The following is a 23,348-nucleotide window of genomic DNA, read 5'->3' as shown; positions in this document are numbered from 1 at the left end:
TTTCCAGATCGTTTGTCCCTGCCCGGTGGACGTGTGGCTGGGAAATGAGGTGCCCTGCATCCCAGGCGTGCTCCCTGCTGAGTGCAAGGGCACCTTGGGACGTGAGGCAGGGACAGCGGCCCCGGGCTGGGCCTCTGCAGGACCAGGAGCCCCGCCGCTTGCAGCGATCAGCTGCCCGAGCCTCCCTGCTCAGCGCCGTGTGGGCACCAGGATCCGACCCTCAGCATCGAACCCACCGAAAACCGAAACACTATGTTGATGGGACGCACCTTGGCCAGCGTCACGTCAACAGCGGGGAAGACAGAAAGGGCTTTTGACTCTCAGCCTCTAAATATTTTTGGCAGAATGCTAAGCGCTCAGGGCGTGAGGCAGGCTAACAGAGAAAGGACAAGCAGGGCAGAGCAAATAAAGCCCCAGGACCAGTTGTGAGACATGGACTCCACCCCCAGGGCTGCCACGTACAGCATGCAGGTCACCTGATCTCTCTTGACCCCACCGCCTTCATCTGCACAGTGACGATGACACCCTGCAGTGTGGTCTTCACCTGTCACCTCACGGTCCCCACCCCAACCCTGAAAGGTCAGGAGCACCCTGTCCATGGGAGAGTCACTAGCACACAGGGGCTCCATAACGGGACCCAGCTCGCACCAAGCCACACGCCAGGGATCACAGGTCTGGGATTTGGACCCAGGTTTCTCCCACATCACTCAGGCCGCCTCTGCCTCCCGCATCGGGTCACGTGACCCAGGTGCTCCAAAAGGCCAAACGGATGTTTAACGCAGCTGGTCACAGAGAACACCAGGTGCAGAGGTTATGCTTTTACAACGGTCTGACAGCGTGGATCAAAGAGCCATTTCTAGCCGAGCGGCAGAGGCGACGCTCCTAAGGAAGAGGCTGACATTGCAGAGGCTGCCCTAAACCTGGGGGTTGCGCCGGGCCTGGCTCCCGGCTCCTGGGTGAGCCCTCGGCCTGGGCCAGACCGTTTCCACGGGGGTCCTGCAGGGCATGGGCGCAGGGGAGCCAGGAAAGAGGAGCCCACGCGACCTACTTGTTCTCATTGCTGGCGTCGTATCGCGGTGACGGGTCAGGATCGTTCCCGTTGACGTCGTAACTTGCATAGGAATCCTAAGGAGGGACATGTTAGTGAGCAAAGCGGCCGGGCAGACACAACAAAGCTGTCCTAAAACGATCATCACGCCTCTGTTGGAAAACAGAAACACGCCCTTCGTTCCCCGCCGCTGTAGCGATCACCGTGTATGTGTCCTTCTTTTTTCTGTTTAATTGAATTTATTGGGGGTGGGGGGCTTACTTAATAAAATTATACAGGTTTCAGGTGTACGGGTCCATCAGGCAACATCTGCACAGTGTATCTCACAGTTCCAAACTGGGTTGTGCAAGGGTCTTGTTTAATGAGAAGGATCACGGGATGAGGTCAATTCCAGCACTTGACTTACGTAATTGGGGGCCAGGTCGGGGTGACCCCTCTCTATGCCGTCATCCAGGATGGTGACCACCACGTTCTTCCCTGTGTAGCCTCGCTTCCACGCCGCCTGGATGTTCATCTCCGACCGGCAGCGCCCGCTCTTGTCCCCGCAGTGCTGTGTGCACAGAGACACGAGGACGCGCTTGACCCAGAACGGGCAGCAGGGGTGGCCAGGCAGAGGCGCCCTGATATTTGCGAGCGGAGGGAGGGGTAAATGCTCTCTCCTGCCAGAGGGAGCAGAGCCACCCTGTCTCCCCCTTTCTGGAGGAGTAAACGTGAGGGGGCTCCATGTGCTGGTTCAGGGCCTGACAATCTGTCTATCATTTTCCTAGGACATTGTCTCTCTTCGGGGGCCTCGGCCCGGGGGCTCATCGCCACCCTTAAATCAGCCCCACGGCCCTCATCCAGCTGCTTCCGGGATCAATGAATCCCCCTGGTGATTTTCATTTAATTAAAAAAAAAAAAATACATGAGAAAGCAGCATGAAAACAGTGGTTTACACCCAAGATGAAGTGCATCTGCTTTTAGTGACTGCGCCCGGGGGTGGGGACCCACGCAGGCCACGCCCTACTCACCATGTACCACATGCTGGACCAAATGGGGTCGTTGAAATAGAGGGTCTGGGGGTCACTTCGCACCTGTCGCTTCACCCTGCGCTTCACTTCTTGTTGCTGCAGCCATTTCACCTGTCAGGGAGAGACGCAGTTACGGTTCAGGCTGTGTGACTTTTCTTTTTTTTCTCTTGACTGGATTGGGGTGACACTGGTTAATAGAATTGTATAAGGTTCCGGTGCAGTGACACAACACATCGTCGGTACACTGTACTGTGTGTTCCCCACCCCAAGTCGGGCCTCCCCATCACCGCTTATCCCCACTTTACGCTCTTCTGCCGCCCCCACCCCGTGGTCCCTCCGGAGGTAACCATGCCATGTCTGCGTCTATGAGTTTGTTTTCTTAGTCCTGTCACCTTTCTTACTCACCCCCAACCCCTCCCCGTGATTTATGTTAAAAGTCATCTCCTGATATGTTTTCAAGGAACACTGTTTCCTTTTTTTTTTTTTTTTATTTAAGATTTTACTTATTTATCTTTAGAGAAGGAAAGGGAGGGCGAAAGAGGGAGAGAAACATCAATGTGTGAGAGATACAGCCATTGATTGCCTCTCGCGCGTCCCCCATCTGGGGACCAGACCCACAACCCAGGCATTGCCCCGACCAGGAATTGAACCAGCGACCTTTCACTTTGAAGGACGATGCCCAACCCACTAAGCCACACTGGCTGGGGCTAAATTAAGGATGTTGAGATGAGATCATCCTGGATGATCTGAGTGTGGCTTGAGTCTAACACTATTGTCCATAGAAAAGAAAGGCTGGTGGAGATTTGAGACCCTAAAGAGAAACTCTCCCGTGGACGTGGAATCAGGGATTGGAGTGATGAGGCCACAAGCCAAGGAATGCCTAGAGCCACCAGAAGACGCAGGAGGGAAGAATGACCCTCCCCAGAGCCTTCAGAGGGGCCAGTGTCCCACGACCCTTGATGTCAGACTTCCGGGCTCCAGAATGGTCAGACAGCAAGTCTCTGTCGTTTGAAGCCACCCAGTCTGTGGTCGTTTGCTACAGCAGCCTAGGAGACTAATATAGGTTTAAATCACAGCCTTAACCAGCGTGAAGGTTTTAAATGGCCTGTGTGGCCACAACACCCTTTGAGCTGGCGTCTCCGGTGGCTGTGGTCTTCTCAGGACGGGCGCTGGACCCAGCGCCCCCTCCCGGACGCTCCCTGCCCTCGTCACGCCTACATGCCAGCGCTGTGCTGAGGCAGGAGCAGCAAGCTGACCACAGACAGGACCTCTCCGCTCCTAAGTCCAGTGGGAAGACAGATGCTAATCATCTCACACGTCTGGAATAGAAACACACAACTGCTAGAAAGAGCATGTCAAGTTGAGGACTCTGAGCCAGCTGCCCAGTGGCAGGGACGGATGAGCCCAGACGGGAGGGGGCAAGGAACACGTCACCCGAGGTGGCTTTTAAAGCCAGTGTGGGTGGGGGCCAGGGAGTCACGGGGAAGCTGGGCCAAGGAGGGACTGGGAGGCGGCGTAGGATGCCCCAAAGGACATCACAGTCGTATTGCACAGGGTCCCTAAGGAGGGTGGAGAGTCGGTTTGTGGGGCAAGGGTGCCCACAGCAAGCCGGTGAGGACGGCGGGAGCTTGGGTCAGGCGAAGCTGACAGGAGGTAGGACACGCGTGGGGTGAGGGGGCTGCTGCTCATGCCACAGGTGCAGAGGTGGGGCCCCAGAGGGTGGGGCAGGTCGGGAGGGGGACGTGGCAATCATGCCGATGAAATTATAAAGCACTGGCTATAAGGCATATTCTAAAATTCAAACTTCTTATCCGTTCATAATATAGCCATTATTCCACTAGGCTCCACGGGGTTGCGCTGAAAACGTCCAGAGACAGGTGGAAAGCCCTGGCCACTGTGGCTCAGTGGATTGAGCGCCAGCCTGCGAGCCAAGTGTCGCTGGTTTGATTCCCAGTCAGGGCACGTGCCTGGGTTGCATGTCAGGTCCCCAGTTGGGGGTGTGAGTGAGAGGCAACCACACAGTGATGTTTCTCTCCCTCTCTTTCTCCTTTCCCCTCTCTCTAAAACTAAATAAAATAAACAAATTAATTAATTAAAAAAAAGAAGACAGGTGGAAATCTCTCCTGTCCCCATGTGGGCAAAAGCCCACGGGTCCCTGGGGGGCAGTCCTCGCCTGTCCCCAGCCCAGGACCCAGTTCATCAACCCCCAGATCAGTCTGGTCACTTACAGTCTCTGTGCCTGGACTTGCCAGGAACTTCCTGTTTGTTTGCACTTCAAATGGTTCTAAGCACACAGAACTGTCAGATGAAATCCCATCTGTGGTTCATGGAAAGATGGGCTTAAACGCTGTGTCACAGCCGGACAGAAACCTGAGCTGCAATTGAAGCCTGGAGGCGCCGTCCCCTCCTCCCAGACGGAACGCCGCCTCTGGCCCTGGAAATCCTCTGCGGACCTCAGAGGGGCAACGCGCTCGAAGGAAGCCTCAGACGGAAGGCTCCCGAGGCCCGAAGGAGCCGCGAGGGCCCGCCTCGTAACATCTCTATCTTTCTATTTCTGTCATCGATCTGGCTAAGAAGGGGAGGGTGGGGAAGGGCTGGACCAGAGTCATCCCCCGAAAATGTAAGGGCTGGAAGACGCAGGCAGCTTGGAACCTAATCAGAACGAGTAATTTTCAAAAAATCTGTGAGCCCTGACGGCCATTGGCCCGTGCTTCTGCGACACCCACCCTTCTCCAGACAGTTGGCCACAGAGCAAGTTAAAAACAAAAGCTTCCAGTTTGCTTCAGTGACAGCAGTTGGAAAAACCCAGAGACTGATGCTATGCGCTCCGAACAGCTGGGCTGGTCTCCGAATAAAAGCGCCGATGAGCAAAGTATTTCAAGCAAAAGGGTAAACAAACAAACAAACAAACAAAAAACAAAAAAACACGTAAAAGGCATTAGGAACGTAAGGAAAACCAGCGCACGATTCTGTGCAGGCCGGTACAAAAAGATGCGTCATAGATGTTGGTGAGGCCAGCGGTCTGAAATCTTCCTTCTCCTCCTGTGTGTTGTTTTTACAAATGGACACTCCATCTGTGTTTAATGGGACGTAGGGGTGGGTTGTAAATTCCATCCTTATCAAGGCCCTTCCCTACAACGGGGACTGGGGCTCATTAAAATGAAATACTAGCTGCAGGCGGCCGAAGTTTACCCTGCGCCCCATCACATTCATTTCCAGTGTGGTCATTCCCAAACGCGTCGGCCCCTTGGCGCTCCGCAGTCTCTCCACGATATTAAGTCATCTTTTCTTTTTCATAATCGTATCCCTGACACAGGTCACCGCACACTAACTTGTCGCAAAAAGGATTTGCTAATGTAGGGAAATGTCCTGGTGTCAGAAAAGGTAACACTGTTTAAAGCAATTAAGAAACAAATACATTTTTTAAAAAAAATCCTCAGGTGAGGATAAGTTTGATTTTAGAAAGAGCGGGAGAGAGACATTGATGTGAGAGAGAGACATTGATTGGTTGTCTCCTGAACATGCCCTGACCAGGGATTGAACCCGTAACCTAGGCATGTGCCCTGACTGGGAATCGAACCCATGAACTTCTGGTGTCTGGGGCGACGCTCCAACTGAGCTACCCCATCATGGCTAAACAAAGACACTTAACACCAAAAAGAAAAGGAAGAAAGGACAGGGGAGAGATATGTCACTAAATACTTCTGTAAAAGAGCTCATTTTTCCAATATTTAACCAGAACAACGAGGCGGAGGAAATACGAGTCAGTTAGTCCGGCAGCTCACTGGCTGGGTCTGCATGAACACCAGGCGCCCCGGTTCTCCTTAATGCTGTCCCTAGGGGCCCCATGTTTAATTAGACACCACAGTCGTGGGGAAGCCACAGGCAGGCCTGGACGAGACAGACTGTTCCCCTTTCCTCTGCTTTATTGGCAGGGTGCTTTGATGGTGGCCCTGCCAAGGGCTCATTAGGGAGCCCTGGCGAGAAGGGATTTTTCTTGGAGAAAACCTAACTGGACAGCCCTTGCCTGGGAAGTCTATCCTCACTTTCAGCGGATTCCTGGGAATATGTTGCCTGCAGACTGAGCCGGAATAGAGTACTCTAAATGCACCGAGAATGAGGTCAGACGCAGGCCCGGGGCCCTCCCATCCCACCCGGGATCCTTCTTGCCCCTCCTGCCTGCCACCTCACATACGCGCTCCGGGTCCTGCTCCAACAACGGACCGCTGGTGGGCATCCCTGCATCCCCCCGGGCACAGGGCCACGCACCCAGCAGGTGCACAGTTCCTGCTTTTGGAGGGAAGAAAACAACGCCGGAGGTGAACACCTTCCAGAGCTCTGAAACGGAGTCACTGAAACAAAGAGCACATGTGTCTACGAGACGCAGGTTAAACGTCCCGTTTCAGCTCTGCCTTGGTCCTAACAGTGGAGGGAGAGCATCAATCTCAGAGCCCCCTGGGGTGGGGGACCGGGAAGGCCACCGTCCCTTGCTCGCGGCAACAGCTGCGTCTCGTTGTAACTATCTGTGTGGGGACAGTTTAATAACTCCCAAGACTTCAGATGAAGGACATGCATGTCGTCTTTACCAGACAGATCATTCTTGCTTAAAGTGAAGCGGGGGAGGGCTTTATGACAACTCCCTTCTGGAAGTTTCTCCACACTTCGACAGATGATGGCCCCCAGGAGCTCCAGCCCCGCCTTGCAGCCTCTGAGCACCCAGATTCTGTGGTGATCAGCCTGTGCTCTCTGCCCAGTGTCCTCCTTCCTCTCGGCGACAAAGATACTGGCATCGGGACCCTATCCTGGGGGAATGACCAGTGACAATACAGCTTTGCTTCCGAGAGCAGAGCAATCTTCCCGTCCCTTTGGAAGACACTCCTTTGAGTGCCACGATATGAGCACATGTGGGCAAAACCAGAGCCCCGTGTGATCAGGTGAGATGAGGCGTGTTCACGTGGCCAAGGACACAGTAATCCCTCAATAAACGTTAAATTCCTTTCCCTGCTCTGAAGGACTAATGGGATGACCTTCGTGTTTGCAATCTATCCCCTTCTGTCTTCCCATCCACCCTTCCATCCCTCCACCACCCATAACATGAATTCAGACAAATATACAAGACCTGTCTGCCTCGGCACGGCCCAGTCACATGAATGCGGTCCCTGGGGACCACTTCCTCGCGTGCGGAAATCAGAACCACACGAAGGGATGCTCTGGAGAAGGATACTGCAAGGACAGTGTTCAGGGACACACCGCCCCTCCCACCCGACCCCCACCCCCAGCTCAGTCAATACAGAAGGGGCCATATTGTCACGGGTGGCTTGGGCCAACACCAAGAACCCATTTCTCCATGGAAACTTGGTTTACACACGTCCTCTGGGAACAGCTGAAATAGGGAAGGGAGGGAGACAGAGAAGGAGAGAATCGTTGATGGGAGAGAGAAACATCGACCGGCTGCTCTCACACACCCCCAGCTGGGGACCAAACCCACAAACCCAGGCATGTGCCGTGACTGAGAATCAAACCCACGACCTTCTGGTTTGCGGGACAATGCCTAACCAACTGAGCCACACGGGCCAGGGCAACACATGAACTTCTTAAGGCAAAAAAAAAAGTTGTATTTACTGTCCAAATTTTAAAATTCATTTAGATTTTTAAATAATCATTGTGACAACCACAAAAACATCCATCTGCTCAATCCCTATTTTAGCTTGAATTGCTTAGTCTTCTTGCCTTTCTGGGGGAGAGTCACCTCCTGTAATGACTGTGTATGTTGTTGATGTGTAAACATTTATCATATCGATAAATCTACACTCACTTGATGGGTGCTTCAACCTAGAATCAAGAATTTAAATTCTCAAGTCCAACCAGGGACCCAAACATCTGGAACATTCAGACGGCCTGATGCAGAGTCACACATCGGTCTGGTTTTGTCAGAGAGAATATGGAAAGCTAACAGCAATCTCGAATCACATTAACATCCACATCCGGCCATTTTCAGAGCCACGGGTCCAAAGGAAAATGCCAACCACACCGTGCAGGGAGCAGACTGTACCTGAGGGTCCATTCTGAGGAACGAATGCGGGCCTTTGCTACTCAGGGTCGATCTCTTAAAGATCTTGCTGTGGTAAAAGTGGTAGTAATCTTCCAGGTTTCCGATCTGCAAAACAAGAAGCAGGATGTCATTCATTAATACAGTCCCACCGACAGCTTCAAACACCCTCGGTCCCATAGCAACCTTCTGGGACCTTCTCTGAGGGGTCATTCTACTGCCCGAGGAAGCACCCCCTCCACCCCACTCCCCCGATCATATTGCTGGCGTCTGCCCAGTGTTTATAAACACAGAGGTGGATCTACATACTTCCTTTTTGAATCAACAACATTAGATAATCACACACTCGACCAAAGCTTCCAGTCTGGACTTTCTTGGCCAAGCTTTTTAGACGTGAATTAGTGTTCATTTAGGGTCAAGCATCCCTCAAGTAGCTCAGTGTGTGTCATGTCAGGTCTACAGCAAAGTATTCACTTATAAACAAACTCCATCCCCTCCACCCCACGGGTAAACTGGAGTATCGAAGAATGAACGTCCGCGCGCAAGTGCAACGAGGAAGCCAAAGAAAACACGAGGATCCATCTGCTCGGGGATTGTGCAGAGGTCAGATAAGAACATTCAAGCCCCCAGGGAGTGAGGGGCGGGATGTCTGACCTTCTGCCAGGGATGGCTTCTCTGGACACATTTCAGCTCGAGGGCTGGATGAAGCCCAGAGAAGTCAGGTGGCCTCCGGGATGGGCTGACCCTCACGGGAGCAGCGACTTGCCCTCGTGTCTGATGACCCTCGAGCATTGGGCTTTCGTGCCCAGAAGACCCGTCCCTTGCTCTTCCACCGGCTGTTGAAAGTAGTTGGCGAGTCGCCCTCCTAGAACGCAGGGCTTTTGAAATGGAGATGGACCAAATGTTACAGAGACGCTCAAGTGGGCCGGGTCAGCGTCAACCATCCCAGTGGGTGAACTTAGAACGTGTTGTCCCATAGAGCAGGTCTGTGCGGTGATTGCGCGCGTGGGTGTTGAGTCAGATGGGGCCCGAACGCTGCCCAGTCGCTCCATCACCATTGGACGTGCCATCCTGGGCAAGAATGTTTCACCCCTCAGATCTCGGCGCGCCCCGTGGAGGTAAGGAGGGCTGAAGTCTACCTGGCTCACCGCGAACTTTGCTGCCTTCCCCTCACGCACAGCCATTTTGTCTGCTATGATCAGACCCCAGCAGAGCTGACCAGCCCAGGCAGAGACCTGGAGGGACGTGGACGCTCTGACCAGCCATTGGCACATCTTCCCACAAGGAGATAAAGCAGATACGTCCAGAAAGAGCCCACCAGTCTGGAGGCCTCCTGTCCTGGGGTTTTCGGAGACACCCTCCTTTGCCCTTGAAGTAAAGAACCCCCTTTTCCACTTCAGCGTGTTGCAGTGTGTTTCCGTTGCTTACAACCACAAAACACCAAATACCATGACAGTCGTGAGGCCTGAACAGATATCATCTGTGTAGTGCCTAGAACCTAGTGCTGCTGCCCAGATGCTGGCTGGCTGGGGCAGCTGGGGCTCCTGTCTGCTTCCCCTCCGAGGCCTTCCATTCCCCGCGCTAGGTCTGGGGTGCATTAGCTTTTGGCCAAATCTGGGTCTATACCCCAACTTGACCCCTTCCTGCGGAGTGACCTGGGCTTAGACCCTTAGACCCTCTCTGACTCTGAGTTTCCTCATGAGAATAACCACTGCCTTAAAGAGTTTCTCTAAGGCAGACATTATATAAATACATACAGGTATAAATTATATAGATATATGTGATACATACCTACATACATACATAGGTAAGTACATATAGAGAGATGTAAATATAGCTGATAGATAGATAATTAGACAGAGAGATTATAGCTAGCAGAGTGCCTGGCACATAGCACGCACTCAATAAATAGTTTTCTGCAATTATGATTCTCAGTTCATTTTCTATCTCAAGATGTCCTTCTGCCCTTTCCAACCTCGTTATTTCTTCCCTAGTTTGGCACACAAGTACTTTCATTTCTCCCCCTACGTAGAGGTCACCTTGCTCATTTCTCCAGCAAAGTTCACTGCTGTGTACGTCCGAAGGCTCCTCCTGCCGCGTGCCAGAGCTGCTATTTAGCAACAGAGGCAGTAAGTGGGTATTAATCAGCATGTTTGCTTACAAGCTGCTGTCATCCCTGGGGGATGTTTCCCAACCTCTGGTCTTTTAACTCTGGGCACGCGAGGCCATTCGGATTCGGGGACACGGAGGAACTGGGCTGAATCGCTTGTGCTGAAGAGCTGACCCTCATCAGACTCGCGTCACGGTGGCACCTGGCCTTCGAGAAGCCAAGCCAGTGTGCGACTCTGTGACAATAAAGCTTTATTTATAATAGGAGGTGCACATGTACCCAAAAGGACTGAAAGCAGAAAGACCTGAACCGCTCTCCGTACACCCAGGCTCGTAGCAGCATTATTCACCATAGTCCAAGGGGGAAGGAAGCAGCCCTCTCTTCCAACCCTAAGGCCACCCACTCCTGCCTCTGGCCACCATGACTGTCCTTAGCCGATGGCTCTAAGGGTCTGAGCTCATGGGAGTTGGTTGTTCTCTGTGGGAAATCCAAGGGAAAAAACCAGATGCTTCTCACTGGGCTCAGCAGGCAAATGCCGCTGGGGCAGCAGTGACCTGGGTCCCACCCACTGGGGAACTGATGTCCAGCTCAGCATGGGGGCTGCGAGGCTGTGAAGAGCCTGTCCCAATGCAGGGGAGGAGGGGACAGGAGTCAAGGTCACCTTACTGTCCTTACAAAGCCAGCTGCCCAAGAAGCTGGAATTTGTTTCAGGAAAAGGGGAGGGGCAGAGAAGGGGTCTGGTCATTGGATCTTCACAAATCTGAAAGCGCCCCCAAGGGTCCTTCTGTCCATCCTCTGGATCCTGAAGGAGCGGCGCTGAGGGGGTGGGAGAAGCCATTCCTTCCTCGTGACCAGAGATTTGGGAGACAGGCAAACTAGAGGCCAGATAGTTTGATTCAGGGAACAGACAGGGAGGGTTGCCTAATACTGGAATACTACAAGGGTAAGAAAAAGAGAGAGAGAGAGAGAGAGGAAGGACCCAGGTCCTTAGGGGGGAAACCAGATACCACCTGCAAGGCGCTGGGGGCCCCAGTCACCATAGGGGCCCTGATCCCGGTGCTCAGCATGTGTGCAGATGGGTTAACATGATGCCCAAGGGGGGGACTGTCTGTCCTCTCCTGCCTGCGATGTGCCATGGTTAATAAACCCTAGTTCATCCAGAGCAGGTGTCGGTGAATGATGGACCGGGGGCCACGTCTGGTCCACCTCCTGTTTTTCCATCTTAATTTTCTTTAGACTGTGGGAGAATACACCATTTTACCACTTCGAAGGGTACGCGTCAGGGGGCATGGGGCACATTCACGATGCTGGGCAGCCGCCCCCACCTCCCGCCTCCAGGAGTTCTTCATCTTTCCGAACTGAGACTCCGCGTCCCCTCCTCCCAGCCCCTGGCGACCACCATTCTGCTCTCTGTCTGTATGAACTTGTCACTCTAGGTACCTCGCATGCGCGGTATCACATAGTCTTATCTTGTGTGGCCGGCTTATTTTACTTAACATGATTCCCCACGGTGCACCCACGTTGTAGCGCGTGTCAGAATCCCCTTCCTTTCTAAGGCCAAACGATACTCCGTTGCATGGACAGAGCACATTTTCATCCATTCGTCCACAGATGGGCACTCAGGTGGCCTTCACCTTTGACTGTTGTGAATAATGCTGCTGTGAGCATGGGCGTACAGACAGCAGTTCAAGTTTCTGTCTCAATCCTTTTGGGTATATATGCACCTACTGCTTTTATAAATAAAGCCTTATTGGTACAGAGCCATGCCCAGCTCTCTTACCTACTGCCTGAGGCTGCTTTCACGCTTCAGTGGCCGAGCCGAATCATTGCTCCCGAGACCCCCTGCGCCACAAGCCTCAACCTTTCCATACGTGGACTTCACAGAAGGAGCTGCCCGGCCTGTGATTTACAGCATTTGCTGGGTCCACCAGAGCCTCTGATAGTGAACATGGCTCCCCTAAAGGTTGGGGGCTGGCAGTCCATACACTGAGGGGCTCTGCTCAGAAACACGAGTCTGGCTGTGATCCGAAAGCCTGCAGCCTGTCACTTAGTCATCGACTGTGCTTTCTCCGGTGCCGCAGGAGGTCACTGCCGTCTGTCTGATGTGCCCAGCGCTGCTCCGTGGTGGCGCCCTGGCCTCAGGGGAGGGTCGGGAATGGGAGGGTTGCATCCTGGGCAAAGGGTTGGAGAGGGCGGAGGGGTGGCAGGGCAGGAGGGGGTGCACCCGAGTGCACATGGCAGCTGGCCCAGCGAGAGTCACCTCGGCATTTACGATGCAGCGCTTTTCTGCTCCCTCCTCCTCCTCCCTGACCCTGTCTACGACCTTCTTGGGTTCTCAGCGGCCACAGGCAGGGTCAGCCCCAGTGAGGTCTTTCCCCAACTTGGGAAGCTGCTCCTCAAGATCTCTGGGTGCCTGCGTGAGGTAACAGGGCAAGATGGCAGATTGGGGGGGGCACTCTTGGGTGGGGTCACTCACGACTGCCCCCTGGCCCTGACCCACAGACTGGAGGTTGAGAAAGAACCACAGAGACGGTCCCATTTTACAGACGGGAAGACTGAGGCCCAGGGAGGGGACGCCCGATGCTACACGCAGAGCTCGCAATCTGAGCCTGCAATCTCCCCTTTCTGTCCACAGACAGCATCTGACATCGGACGACCTGCAGATACACACCAGCGGGTGTGGGCTTACTGCTGGTTTTTGGTACACTTCAGGGTCAAACTGATAAGAGCTGGAATCATAAGGCTCGACAGGAAATTGGGGGCAGCATCAGGACTTTCTAAACTCAAGGTACTCTTCTAAGTAAGAATATATTTGTGTTTTTTTGAAGTTTATTGACTTTTAGAGAGGAGGAGAAGGGAGGGAGAAAGAGAGGGAGAGAAACATCAATGGATTGTGTCTTGCATGTCCCCAAACCGGGGACCTGGCCCGCAACCCAGGCATGTGCCTTGACTGGGAATCGAACCGGCCACCTTTCGGTTCGTAGACTGGCACTCAATCCACTGAGCCACACCAGCCATGGTGGAAATAGTCATGTTTTGATTTGACATCTTACATTATTATTTATTAATTATGTACTGTATTATTTTCTATATGAACAACTGTAAACCTACATTTGCCGCATGCTGTACGGACAGTACAAAAGGGTATAGAGTTATCAGGAAAGAGCACTCTCCCCGCCCCCCGTCTCCCAGTTACTGAGGTCCCCAACTTTCACTGGGTGCTCCTGGCTCCCAGTAAGAAGAGCTGCATGCCCCGCCCCAGGCAGCAAGCTAAGAGTTCAGATCTCACCATGGCCTTACGAGGTAGATGCTATGATTAATCCCATCTTGCAAGGTGGTGGAACTGAGACACTGAGTGGTTACGTCACTTTTCAAGATCATATGTATAGTATCACAGTCTGGATTTGAACTCAGAGCTCACTTTATTTATTTATTTTTAGAGAAAGGGGAAGGGAGGAAGGAAGAGAGGGAGAGAAACATTCATTGGTTGTCCCTTGTATGTGCCCTGACTGGGGACTGAACCTGCCACCCAGGCATGTGCCCTGACTGGGAATTGAACTGGTAACCTTTCGCTCTGCGGGACTTTGCGCGACCCACTGAGCCACACCAGTCTGGGCCAGTGTTCACATTCATTACCCTCACACCTGCCTCTCTGACACTCGGACAGCCCTCGCTGCCGTGGGGGATCCCACTCACCCCGTTTCTTGTGCTCAGCAGTGGGCTTGTGCACACAGAGCCAGGTGCGTACAAGTGTGCACTTGCCTTCCTTCCAAAGAAATCGTAAGCGACATTTATCATGGCCCACGCATTTGTCTACTCCCCCGTCTGGGAGTACATGTGCGGATGGATATGTGTGTGTTTGTGCATTTACATATGTGTATGGATGTGTGAGTGTGTGTCTTTGTATATGTATTCAGATGTGAGTACACGTATGCCTGTCTGGATACAGCTCTGTGTGTTTGTGCGAGATTCACAATTAAGTGCCTCTGAAGCGCAACCAGGCAAAACCTGGGCTTTTTCTCACATCCGAGGGGACCTCCTGGGTCGGAACCTCTGGATCCGAGGCTCGCGGCCTCGGTCAGAACCGCCTGGTGGCTGCAGAAAACCCTGTGTGAGCCGGGCTGCCCCACAGACGCCGGCTCCAGACACGGGGGCTGGTGCCAGGCATGTGGCTTCTGGGACCTCTCCCCTGGAGATGCTGAGCCGTTCCCGGAGATCACGTCAGACCCTAAGGGACAGGCCCTTTGCAGGAGGCTGCCCCTCATTCTCCTGCCCGAACAGCCCCCCTGGCCTTCCAAGCTCAGAGCAGCAGCAGCGCCTCTGGGGATGGGTCCCGCGCACACTGCTGAGGCCTTTGCCTCCTTATTCCTGGAGATGACCTCGGGGGCAGCAGCGCCCCATGTGCGTGTCCCCATAGGACCCCGCCACAACCAGAGCAGCCACCCTCAGGTCAACGTCACTTTGCCACCCTCACCCCCCCCCCCCCCCGAAACCTGTCCTTCCTCCTGTGGAGTCCCTTGTCTTGGTGAATGGCACCACTGTCCTCTATGTGCATCCAGCGCCACCAGACACTCTGGAAGTGGCCTCGTGCACGGTCCTCAAAGCTGGCTGTCCCCCACTGCCCCCGCCCAGTGCAGGGAGCCCCATCTCTCTGCTTAGGTCACAGCAGGACCCTTGCCGGGCCAAACTAGGGACAAGCTGTGCATCAAAATAAAGAATCACTTGAGCAGCTTGTATTTCATGAATAAAACAGGAAACCGTGAGTCCATACAGATACAATTAATAATAAATTCCAAGTTTGCTAGGAATAAGCTAGTCTCTTCTGCACCATTGCACTGCCTTCCCAGCCCAGCTGTGCACCTCAACAGCCCATGTGAAGGTCTCCACAACTGGGCCGGACCCCTCCGCAGCCACAGACCCAGTCCCATCGGCATTACCTTCTGTCCTCCAGGGATGCTGCCATGTGTGAGGGATTCACACCCCTAAGCCTGCTCATGTCAGTCACTTCCCACCAACAAGACAACCTCCCACTTCATTTGTAACTATCACCTCAACTGTCACTGCCTCCAGGAAGCCCTCCCAGACTGCCCAGGTGCAGTTCTGCCTACACATGGCTATTACAGCTCACAGCTTCTGCACTCCATCCAAAGGGCCCAGAGCCCTTCATTCATGGCAGCCAACCAACCTCAAAGAGGAAGCCTCTTGGGGACCACAGGTGGAAATGAGTATAAAAAACTGCAAAGCCAAACCTGGAAGGGGCTGAAGCTAAGTGGCAGGGAGAGGCCTGGACAGGGGATGTTTACAGGAAGAACCTCTCTGGTGGTTATCTTTTTTCCTGTAAATATGAGTACAGTCAGCTGCAAATCACCCCCCTGCTTATACAGATCAGGCGTGAGGTTGGAGGGGTTGCACCCTGCCTCCCTGAAGGAGAAAAAAAAAAGACATGGTGTTTTTGTTTTGTTTTTTGTTTTGCAGATTCCAACGGACAGAGGAGGGGCGCCCCAACTAATTTATCATGATTGATTTGTAGCAAAGTCACTGATGAGCAGGCCGAATCCGCCCCAAATGACATCCGGTCGTTCCAAAGGTCCACCCGCCCACTCAGCCCTCCAACGGTCGTGACCTCAGATGCAGGTGCCACTCTGTAAGCCCACGAGTCCGCAGGCCGGGCTGGGGGGGCGGAGCGTGGGGCTCAGCACACAGGCTGGTCAGCCCACAAAAAGGCCACCCCGACCTCCCCAGGCCAGCGCAGCAAAACCTGCCCCAGGGGCAGAGCTGATAAGCAGCCCCAGAAGTCACAGTTCAAGGTCTCAGAAACGAATGGGCTGCAGAGGAGGCTTCCGACTCTGCAGAAACCAATCCGCTTTCTCGCTCCCCTGAGCCTGCCCTCGGTGGAAACAGAAGCTCTGAATGCTGTCCGCTAGTAGCTTCTGCAGTTCTGGGTCTGAGGGCCCCACCTTTTGGGGACGACGCTATGTTTAAAACGTCATGGGCATCCGAGTTCAGTTATATAATGTTATTGATCCCAGTTGGTCTGCTTAAGAAAAACACAACTAATTAGAGCCTATAAAAACCTACACACCAAATTAATTCTGCCTTGCTCTGGTGACTTCCGCCTGAAGAACGTTATAAATATATGGTAGGTGGCCACTGAACCTATATTTAGCCAGCACTAAGTTACCTGGTATTTATAATTAAGAAAGTCCAGAGAGAGAGAATGGACAGTTTGTTGTTATTTTTTAAAGCATAAGAAAAAAAAAAAAGTTAAACTCTGCTTCCCATTTTGGTCACATACACACATAACGACATTCTGTTATTGCAATAATTATAATTCTGACCCAAGTTAAGATTATTGCACAATTTCCTAGTCTCCTAAATTTTCTTTCCTCAACACGTATTCACCCAAAGCATGCAATTAAGCTGCTCCAATTCCTACAGATTCCTGAGAAAGAAAAAAAAAACTTCAATTTTTACTTAGTAAACTTCGTTTTCTCTTCCCTGAAGCCAAATGGTCTGGCTTCGGATGAGGACATTTAATTTATATACCTGGCCCCAGCCTGTACCTTTAACGTCCACAAAGAGTCCTAGGAAAAACTCTACAGCCTTTACGTGGAAGATCTTCGTTTTAAACCATTTACGGGTTAAAGGGTCCTTTATGGCTGTCTGGATTTAGTCATGTTACCAGATTCCTAAATCCAAACCCCTTTTCGTATTCATTTTTGTTTCATTATGACTGAACAATAAAGACTCCTTCTGGGGAAAAAAAAAAAAAAATCAGTCCTAAAGCCACCACGTTAGGCAGAGTCTGGCCTCTGGAGCGTGGGAGGAGGGAATAAAGGGGAACCCTGGGGTGACCCAGAGCAGGTGAGGGTGTCTATGCTGGGAGGGGCCCTGTGTGAGGGCAGTCCACTCGGGGTGTCAGACTGGCCACCCACGGGGGGTCTGATCAAATACGGTGATATAATCTAATACATTAGGGCAATGGGAATCAGATTTCTCCCCGTCGGGCGAGAAAGTGATGTATAGAAAGAACTCTGTGGAGCTGGATTAGAATCAGATTTACCAGTGAATTTAGTTTTCAATAGAGATAAATAAACCTGCGTGTGTGTGCACACGGACACACATCCCTGTCGCCCCGCCTGGACAGGCCTGTGGGCAGGGGCACCTGAACAGCAGCAAGGCCACCCAGAACCCAGGACGTGGCTTCTAAATACCATTTCCTACTGAAAGGAACCAGGGCTCCTCGGAGAAATTGGTGACTTCTGGGTTAGGGCAGGGAGCAAGAAACAGCTCAAAAATCCTAGAAACATATCAAAAGGACAGAAGAGGCAGACTGATAGGCATCTACAGGCCAGACATGGGGACAAGTCGTACATCAAAATAAATCATCACTTGAGTAGCTTGTAATCCATGAATAAAACAAGAAACCATGAGTCCATATAGTAGATACAATTAATAATACATTCCAAGTTTCAAAGGAATAAACTCTTTTTACAGTTACAAAGTACCTCTCCACGAAATATTTACTAATTATAAAGGGGCAAAGAGAAACTTCACAGGGTAAATCCAGGCAGAAAAAACCCTTAGTCAAATAATCAGCAAGACTGTCACTAGCAACGGGGTCACCGAAAGGCAGGCCACACGGTCAGATGCAGTCACAGCTCCGCGTCACTCCCACGAGAGTCTTGCCACACGTGCAGAACCTGAACCACATCCTAGCACACAGCAGACAAACCCAAAAGGAGGGGACCTGTCACAGAACAGCTGGCCGATACTGCCAAGGGCTGAGGTCACAAAAGTCAAGAGAATACTGGGGACCTGCTGCAGATCAGGAAGGGGGGGGGGGCTGGAAGAAAGTGCCATTCGAAGCCATACTAGAATCTGACTTTATTTACATTTCTGATATTTTCTTCATCATGGATTTTGGGAATTAATTAACTTTTTTTATTTTTTATCCTTACCCAGAGACATGATGAATGATTTTAGAGGGAGGGGAAGAGAGGGAGAGAAACATTGATGTGAGAGAGAAACATTGATCAGTTGCCTCGCGTATGTACCCCAACCAGGGATCAAACTCGCAACCCAGGCCTGTGCCCTGACCGGGAATCAAACACATGACCTTTTGGTTTACAGGACAACATTCCAACCAAGTGAGCCACATCGGCCAGGGCTCAGAAATGTCGAAGAAAAAGAATGTTTTAACTGCAATACAAGAAAGTCACCAGAATCCGTACCACTACCATTTCACGTATAAAGCATAGAGACTTATGGTCTAGAATTGAGGACGAGACCTGAATTGCTTCCACTCCTCCAGCTCTTTGAGAGCATCTTCTAACTCTACGTCGAAAATATCAGAGTGGCACATTGGTTCTTGGAATCCTGTTGCACCCACTTCCTGTCATGTCAGCAGGGCCCATGGGCCTTTGTAAAAGAGACAGAAAGCCCACGGGGTTTATTTCAGGGGCTGAGGACATCTGGGCTCAGAGGCTGCTTGAGGCCTGGCGCCGCCCCCAGGCTGCACCCTGCCCCACCCCCCGAAGACTGGAACCCACCCAACAAGCAGCTGAGTGGATAACGAGGATGGGTTCACACCATGTGACCCTGCGGGCCACTAACTGCTCTGTGATACGTTTGATCTCTAGTTGCAAAAGATACCCCCTCGTGCCCACAGGGCGCAGCTAGGGAGCCCACGGTGGAGAATCCCGCCAGGTCTCCTGAACCCTACCAGAGAAGCCCACACTCCGAATCTACACGAACTCGCTCAAGTTTTTAATAATTAATAGTGTTAATACTAATTTTAACACGTTAACCCCACTGTGCAGCCGGCCCAAAGCATGCCTAGCAGGGGCTAGCCTCATCCCCGAAAGTCTCACTTCGGACGTGGGAAGAGAGCCCAGATCTGCCCTTAGAAGTAAGCATCTCAGCTTGTGGACGGAGCAAACGCGTGACCATGGCCTTGGCACCGATGGCCAGGCACAGCACTCCTGGAGGGCTGGTTACACTGTGGATCCGAGAACTGAGCGTCCACGGAACTGGGGGTGGGGGGCCCCTCCCAGGCTCCCCAGAAAGAAGGGCAAGAGCGGGGCTGCAGCACACTGACTGAAGAAGGTCAGGAGGCTGCAAGGTCGGACAAACACGGAAGGGATTACTGTCCTTAAGAACAAAATGCTCCAAGTGCAAACTTTAATATCTAAAACGTTCTGACTTGACAGCAGCTATTCCTAAGGGAAATTAAAAGATATTTTAGAAATTAATCTTCAAGATTTTCACTTTCAAAAATAAATAGCTTTGCCCTGGCTGGTGTGGCTCAGTGAACTGAGTGCCAGCCTGTGAACCAAAGGGCCGCCGGTTCGATTCCCAGTCAGGGCACATGCCTGGGCTGTGGGCCAGGTCCCCGGTTGGGGGTGCGCGAGAGGCAGCCACACAGTGATGTTTCTCTCCTTTTCTTTCTCCCTCCCTCTCTCTAAAACTAAATAAAACAAAATATTTAAAATAAATAAATAGCTTTGATTCCCAAAAGAAGTAAAAGCAGGGACTCAAACAGATAGTCGCACACCCTGTGTTCACAGCAGCATTAGTCACAACGGCCAAATGGTGGAAGCCGCCCAGGGGTCCATCAATGGATGGATGGATAAGCAAAACATGGTCCGTATCTACAATAAAGTATCACTCAGCCGTAAAAGGGCAGGAAACCCTGGCATGTGCTACAGATGGATAAACCTGGAGGTCAGTGTGCTGAGTGAAACAGCCAATCCCAACAGGACAAGTACTTATGTGAGGTCACTGCAGGGCTCATGTTCACCGAGACAGAAAGCAGGAGGGTGGGAGCCAGGGGCTGAGGGAGCAGGGAGAGGGGGCGCAGAGTTTCACTGTGGGACGGTGAAGATGTTCTGGGGACGGATGGCGGTCGTTACCCCACAAAGGGAAGGCACGTATTGTCACTGAACTGTACACTAAAAAAAATATGGTGAGGATGGTGAGGGCTATTCTGTATATTTTACCACCATAAGTAAAAAGTCCACCTCCTCTATATTCTCTTGCTGCCTTTTCCAAAACAGACTCCTCTCTCGTGTCACCCAGGGTGTGGGGGATGGACCTCAGTCCCAGGGATGACAGTGGCTTTGGGAGGCCGGAGCCCCAAGGAGAAGGCAGGAACCACAGCAAGCCACGCTGCCCGGCTGTAATTACTAACTGCTCCAGGCTGCAAGCAGTGTGCCCCACTCCTGTGTCCCTCTCCATTATGTGGTTTCTCTTCAAGGGAAAAAGGACGCTGGGGGGATGTGACTGTCCCCTTGGAAACAGCCTGAGTTCCTCTGACCCCACCCGCCAGCCCAGCTTCCTTTCACTCCAACGCCCATCCCGAGTGACAGACAGACCGACAGTCTCGGAGGTGCGCTGACCGGGCTGCCCGTGACCTACCGCCTCCGCTGACCCCTCGGGGACTCGCCCGACTAAGACAGGCCACCCGTGTTGGTGCCCACACTGAACAACGCCGGTGACACAGACGGGAAGGGAGACGCACGCCGTCATTTGGCTCCTGTGACTCAACCCCACGTTAGTAATGAAAAAGGGAGAAGCCACCCATGAGGCAGCTGCTATGATTTCACCAAAATGCAGCTCGAGGGACACCGTCTCCCGGCCGCAAAGCACATCTCGGTCTGTAAACGAAAAACAGCGCTTTGGGCACTGGTTTTCGTGTCTGCCCTCAGACGGTGGCATTGGGGACTCTTCGTGCGGCCTGCTGCTTGCTGTGCGGAGGAGCCAGGGGACCTGGATGGCCGCCCCACTCGGCCCTTCGCTGGCCTCCGTCCCCTCTCTCAAGGGAGAAGCTGCATCTGTTTTTTTTCTCTGTCCCTTTCACGCGAACATCAGGGTTTAGGGAACAGTTGGCAATGAAACGTTTCGACAGAGATTTCACATTCAAAGCAAAACTTCAGAGGCACGACTTTGTGGGCGAGGAATAACTGATAGAAGGACGAGCAGGAGAAAACAGCAGGCTCTCCTCTGCCTTGTCCCCTCCGCCCGTGACTCCCTGACAAAGGCATGTGTCCGTGTCATGTGAATGGGGGGGAGGCACACGAACGCCCACCCACAGTGCCCAGTGTTTCTGCAGTCACTTGCGGGTGTGTTTATTGCTAGTGACGCCGCGCTGACTGCTGGGCGACCATCCATTCAGCCCTTCATTGTCAATGCGTGTCTGAGCCAGGCACGATGCTCGATGTGGGGACACCCAGCCGGGATCACGGGGACCCAGGACCTGCCTCCGGGGGGAGACCAACAGGAGTGGGGTCCACAGATCAGGGCAGGGAGCCTCAAAGGAAGCCCTTCCGCCCCGCGGGCGTGCCGATGGCCAACCAGAAGCCACAATGTGCCGAACGCCTCCCAGCGTGAGCCAGGGACCCGTGTTCTAAGAGGCCGGTGTCCCGGCCTGGACAGAACATCTTCTCTGAGGCCCTGGCGGCTGTGGCTCAGTGGATTGAGCGTCGGCCTGCGAGCCAAGTGTCTCTGGTTCGATCCCCAGTCAGGGCACGTGACTAGGTTGCACGTCAGGTCCCCAGTTGGGGTGTGAGTGAGAGGCAACCACACAGTGATGTTTCTCTCCCTCTCTTTCTCCTTTCCCCTCTCTCTAAAAATAAACAAACAAATAGATTATTAAAAAAAAAAAAAAGAAAGAACGTCTTCTCTGCCAGGCTTCCGCAAAAGACGGGGCCAGTGGAGAGAGGACGGGCACAGGAGGTGGGAGAGGTGGCCACTGAGGGACCCCAGGCATCACCTTGCATGGACCTCAGGGGACATTCTGCTGGGACTCCAAGTGCCAGACTCCCCAGATCAAAATCCCAGCTCCTCTGCTTAACTGAAAAAGCTCTGGGCAACTTCCGTAAAATCTCTAGGCCTCTATTTTCCTTTCCCTTCAAGGGGTAAAAGCACCCCCTACCCAGTGGTTGCTGGGAGGAGAAATGATGCAAAACACATGGGAAATGCCCCACGGGGTCTGGCACATGGTAGCGATTTGTTTGTTTTTTCCATGTAGGTTTTTAAAACATATTATTTCTTAAAGAAATGATATGCATCTTCCTTTCGGGCTAAACAAAGAATTGCAGCAAGGTCAGGAATGAAGCTAGTTAGATAACAAGTCCCCTTTGCTCTTTGATTTCAATGGGAAAAAATGTACTTCTTTACCAGTGTCCCTGAGGGGAAAATTATTCCACTGATACACAGACAGGTTACAGGGAACAGTGTTACCTCACTGGCCCGGCCTGTCCCCGGGGGCGGGAGGGAGCAGGAGCCATCCTGTGCTCCAGACACTCGGGAACACGGGGACACGCAGGCCTTCAGGTGGGCAGCCCCTCCCCCCGCCCCCTTCTCCCCACACTGGGTACACAAGGCTCTCTCCTCCCTGACAACCCACTTCCTCCCAGGGCCCTGCAACTAACTTACTTCTCGCCCCTTTTTATTCCTATCAACTCCTCAGACGAGGCTGCCCTCTGCAAGCGATCCCGGGTGGAAACATTTTTCTGAAGCTCTAGACTTCGGAGCCCGTAAAACGAAGTCACGCCTTACGTGGTCGTTTACGTTCACGGGTCTAGAAAGACGCATTCGCCCCGTGGGGGAGAGAGGCTCATTTGGCTCTGAGAGATTCTGACCGATGGTCGCCCTGGCGGGAGCTGAGAACTGGGATTTCTAACACCCTCATGACAGGCGCTCAATGGCCTGTCCCCACGACTGTGGAACTGGGTCAGCAATCCTTGAGGTGTCTGGCAACACAAGGGCGACACACCCGTTCTCACGCGGCTTAGTATCTCCAGGAGTGACTGGGCGGCGGGGGGAGTCCCCTCCGGGACAATGACTGGCAAAGTCACGCTACCCCACCCCCACCGTCACCCCATGCTGCTTCCCTCAGATGTCGCTGAGCATCTGGAAGATGGGGGCAGGGGGTGGTGAAGGGATTGTCATAAACCCAGCAGGTCACTGGGACTCTGGGTCACTTTCCCCCTTGTCCTGCCTGTAGGGAAGGTACCAGTTCTTCTGGTTTTTCAAGAGAAGTTAGGAATTCGAATTCCTAGCTCTTCTAAGGTTTAAATGCTGATAAGGATTCCAGTTTTCTGAAAACATGCTGGTATAAATAAAGGT

At 52.7% G+C, this 23,348-nt stretch overlaps 1 protein-coding gene across 2 annotated transcripts in view; it reads right to left on the bottom strand.

Annotated features, from left to right (window-relative positions):
- Positions 1-23,348, bottom strand: part of PCSK6 (proprotein convertase subtilisin/kexin type 6) — a 117,012-nt gene that overhangs the window by 69,706 nt on the left and 23,958 nt on the right. For both annotated transcript variants that reach the window (XM_090263565.1, XM_090263566.1), the window contains exons 2-5: positions 8,111-8,215; positions 2,059-2,169; positions 1,455-1,598; positions 1,049-1,125 (exon numbers count right to left, since the gene is read on the bottom strand). In XM_090263565.1, the coding sequence (XP_090119691.1) occupies positions 1,049-1,125; positions 1,455-1,598; positions 2,059-2,169; positions 8,111-8,215 (437 nt within the window). The remainder of the gene's footprint in view (positions 1-1,048; positions 1,126-1,454; positions 1,599-2,058; positions 2,170-8,110; positions 8,216-23,348) is intronic.

Source organism: Furipterus horrens, unplaced genomic scaffold, assembly GCF_987537825.1.
Source record: "Furipterus horrens unplaced genomic scaffold, mFurHor1.1.pri manual_scaffold_16, whole genome shotgun sequence".
NCBI lineage: Eukaryota > Metazoa > Chordata > Mammalia > Chiroptera > Furipteridae > Furipterus > Furipterus horrens.
Note: the sequence above shows the minus strand (reverse complement) of the source record. Positions and strands in the feature narration are given on the sequence as shown.